The sequence below is a fragment of the Stomoxys calcitrans genome, chromosome 4, assembly GCF_963082655.1.
Source record: "Stomoxys calcitrans chromosome 4, idStoCalc2.1, whole genome shotgun sequence".
Taxonomy (NCBI): Eukaryota; Metazoa; Arthropoda; class Insecta; order Diptera; family Muscidae; genus Stomoxys; species Stomoxys calcitrans.
This window is the reverse complement of record NC_081555.1, coordinates 75,131,238-75,135,143: the sequence shown is the minus strand read 5'-3', so window position 1 is coordinate 75,135,143 and position 3,906 is coordinate 75,131,238. Positions and strand designations below refer to the sequence as shown.

General features: G+C 41.6%; 1 protein-coding gene across 1 annotated transcript; it reads left to right on the top strand.

Annotated features, from left to right (window-relative positions):
* The first annotated feature begins 356 nt into the window (after positions 1 to 356).
* Positions 357 to 1,247, top strand: LOC106092636 (uncharacterized). The gene has a single exon (XM_013259548.2). The coding sequence runs from the start codon at positions 357 to 359 to the stop codon at positions 1,245 to 1,247; it is 891 nt and encodes a 296-aa protein (XP_013115002.2).
* The last annotated feature ends 2,659 nt before the right edge of the window (positions 1,248 to 3,906 follow it).

Sequence of the window (3,906 nt, the reverse complement as noted above, 5' to 3'; positions counted from 1 at the left end):
TACACATCCTACATTTCCCACATTCGATGCTAATTAATAAGCCCTGCAATTTATATGCTTATACGGAAATTGGCCTCTCAATGGCTACAAATGACAAAAGTGAGAAATTTGATTCGCAACGTGAATATAAGTGCCAAACTGGGATGAGTGGGGTGGGGTAATACCCACTCAAAACAAAAATAAAAGTAAAATAAAAATATAGAAAAAATACTTATTGACATTGTTGGCTAATAATTAAATCATAGTATTTACTTAGTACGACTATAAATGCGTTGTGAGCTGAGAAATAAGTCAGTTAGTTGTCTACGAACATCAATTCGGTTGTATCTATTTCGGGAATACAAAAAAATTTTACCATGAAAACATACGCTTGTGTTTTGGCTGCCATGCTAGCGGTGGTAGCAGTGCCCACAGAAGCATTCTTTTTGAAGACAGGATTAGGAGGAGGCACTGGCGGCGGAAGTGATGCCTCAGCTTCGACATCATCTTCTTCAGGAGGTTGGCTACCCATTGGTGTTCCAGAGCCAGCACCAGCTCCTGCTCCTGTTGCGTCTTCACAATCGAAACAAATTTTCCTAACTGTTACCCATTCTCAGCCCCAGACATTTGTTCAACCTACATACGTGCCTCAACCTACATACGTGCCACAGCCTAAGCCTGTCTACGTTTCAGTCCCTCAACCCCAGCCTGTGTACGTATCGGAGCCACAACCTCAACCCCAGGTCATTGCTCCTCCCAGGCCAGTCTATGTTTCGAGACCCCAGACAGTACGATACGTACAACCTGCTCCTCAACCAAGACCTCAGCCCATACAAGTGACTATACAAAAGCAAGTCTCTTATGAACCAGCTCCAGTACCTGTTGCACAACCTCAAGTCCAGCCCCAGCAACCTCAAGTAGTTTCCATTGATCCTCCCAGTCCAGTCTATGTTTCGAGACCCCAGACAGTACAATACGTACAACCTGCTCCTCAACCAAGACCTCAGCCTATACAAGTGACTATACAAAATCAAGCCCCTTATGCACCAGCTCCAGCTCCAATACCCGTTCCACAACCTCAAGTCCAGCCCCAGCAACCTCAAGTCGTTCCCATTCAGCTCACCATACAAAAGTCTGAAGAGTCCCAATATGTCCCTACTATCGCCTATGAACCATCGCCGGTTACATCTGGTACTGCCTCCTGGAATACCGACTCCTGGACCACAGGAACCTACGGGAAAGGAGAAAACAATGGCATTGGATGTTAAGCATTGTTTTTACTTGACGATAATAAAAAAAGTCTATTCCTTCCATAATTTTAAAAGTATCTAATTTTATCCAAACGAAAAATATTAAAATTTTAATAACTAGCAAACGAACCGAAATACTAAATAATAAACTATCTTATATATAAAAATCAATTTGTGTTTGTTTGTTTGTGTGTTCCTTATAGACTCAGAAACGGCTGAACCGATTTTCACTGATGGTGTATAATGATCCCGTGATGAAAATATGGTACTATTGTACATTTTTTGATATCTGAACGGTGAGAGGACCCTCCCCCTTACCCTAATTTTCAGAAACGCCAGATCTCGGAGATGGGTTTTGCCATTTAAGCGAAATTTTGTGTGCTCTCTTACAGTAACCTACAAACAAAAATTTGGTATCAAAATTTCGGATGGTGTATCTAGGGGGCGCCCCGCCCCAAAATCAACCAAATATATATATACACCAATCACGGCAATATGGGGCTTAAATGAAAGGAATTTAAGATTAGAAAACGTATCTGATATCCAATTTTTGGACCGAGTTTTTGGGGGACCACACAGACTCCCAAAACACTCCTAAATCGGACATATTTACCGACCATGGCAATATGGGACTCAAATGAAAGGTATTTGCGAGTAAAATACGAACCCGATATCCAAATTTGGAACAATGTTTCTGGGGTCCTCCCCTTCCCCAAAACACCCCCCAAACAGGACTATGGGGCACTTGAGTGTAGAATACGAATCTGATATCCAGATGCGGGACCAAGTGTTTTACGGGCCGCCCTTCCCCGAGAACATTCCCCAAAGAAGACAAATTTACGACCATAGCAATATGGCGCTCAAATGAAAGGTCTTTGGAAGTAAAGCACGAATCTGATAACAATGTTCGGGAAAAGTGTCTACGGCCCCACCCCCATAACACCACCCGAATAGAAAGTATTTGCTGACCATTTCAATATGCGGTTCAAATAAGAAGTATTTTAGAGTAGAACACGAATCTGATATATATTTTCAAAGCCAAGTCACTGAGTGGTCGCCCCATTCCCCCAAACACCCCCCAAACCGGTCGTGTTGGCCGACTATGAAAAAATGGAGCTCAAATGAAGGGTATTTGGGAGTAGACCATGAATCTGACATCAACATTCGGGACCAACTGTCTAGGGGACGTCCCACCACCATAACAACCCCTCAAGTAGAACGTTCACCAAGACAATTTGTGTCTTCGAGACAGTCTAGCTCGATATTCATAGTTTTTAGGGCCCATACCCCAAACCGGACATAGTTGTTGGCTTTTTCAATAAGGGGTTTAAGTGTACGGTATTTGAGATTAGAAAACGAATTTGATATCCAATTTTGAGACCAATGGCAATATGGGGTTCAAATATATGAGAATAGAGCACGTTGCTGATATATTTTCAGGGCTTAGTGTTTGGGGGACCATCCAACTCCCCAAAATAACCCTAAATCGGGCATATTCACCGATTTGGGGCTTAAATAAAAGGATTTGGGGGTAGAGCAAGAATTGATACCCACTTTCATTAATCGATTCGGTCTTTACTTACCAGCCCTAGTTTGTAAGGGAGATATATCAAGTTGTGGACCGATTCAGACAACACTCAGAATTGCGCCATGAAATGATCAAGAAGTATAATCGGAAACCCGGTTTGTATGTGAGTTTTATCTTAACATATCTATATATATATATAAAAATTATTTTGTGTTTGTTTGTATGTTTGTTTGTGGGTTTGTAAATTTGTTTGTTCCGTATAGACTGAAAAACGGATGAGCCGATTTCTTTCAAATGTTCACAGAATGTGGGTTCGGAAGGAGCAATAAGCTATATAATTTAATGATATCGGTACCCTCCCCTTATCCTAAAAGTACGATACCAAAATAAGAGTGAACCGATCGGGACCATATGGGATTCAAATGAAAGGTATTCAACAGTAGACAACGAATTTCATATTAAAAATTGGAACCAAGTAACTGGGGGCCGCTCCGACCCCAAAACCTCCCAAAGAAAAAGGATTTTTGGGCGATAATGACAATAGGGGACTCGAATGAAAGGTATTCGGGAGTAGATTACGAAATTGGTCAGGAAGGAGGAAAAGGCTTTTTAGTATGTTGGTGTTGGAAGGGGGCGGACCCTCCCCGTTACCCCAAAAACACCACTTAAAATCAAAAGTGGACCGATAGGGACAATATGAATATCAAATGAAAGGTATTGAAGAGTAGAATACGAATATGGTATTTAAAATTGCGATTAAGTATGCGAGCGGTCGTCCAACCCCAAAAACTCCTCCAAACAAGCGTATTGGACGTAAATATCAATATGGGACTCAAATGAAAGGTATTCGGGACAAGACTATGAATGTGATAAAAAAATGAGGTTCAAGTAATTGGGGGTCGCCCAACCCCCAAATGGGGAAAAAATTCGATCATAGTTAGGTGAGCCTCAAATTAAAGGTATTTGGTTATAAGATTACGAATGTGACATTAAACTTTGTGTCCAAGAATCTAGGTGGTCATTTACCTCCTAAAGTCGCCCCCAATCGTTTATTTGACCCATTAAAACAATGGGGGATCAAGTGATAGATATTTTAAAGTGGCAGATGGAGTGAAGCGCACAATCCTCCTATAGCCGCCCCCACCAAAT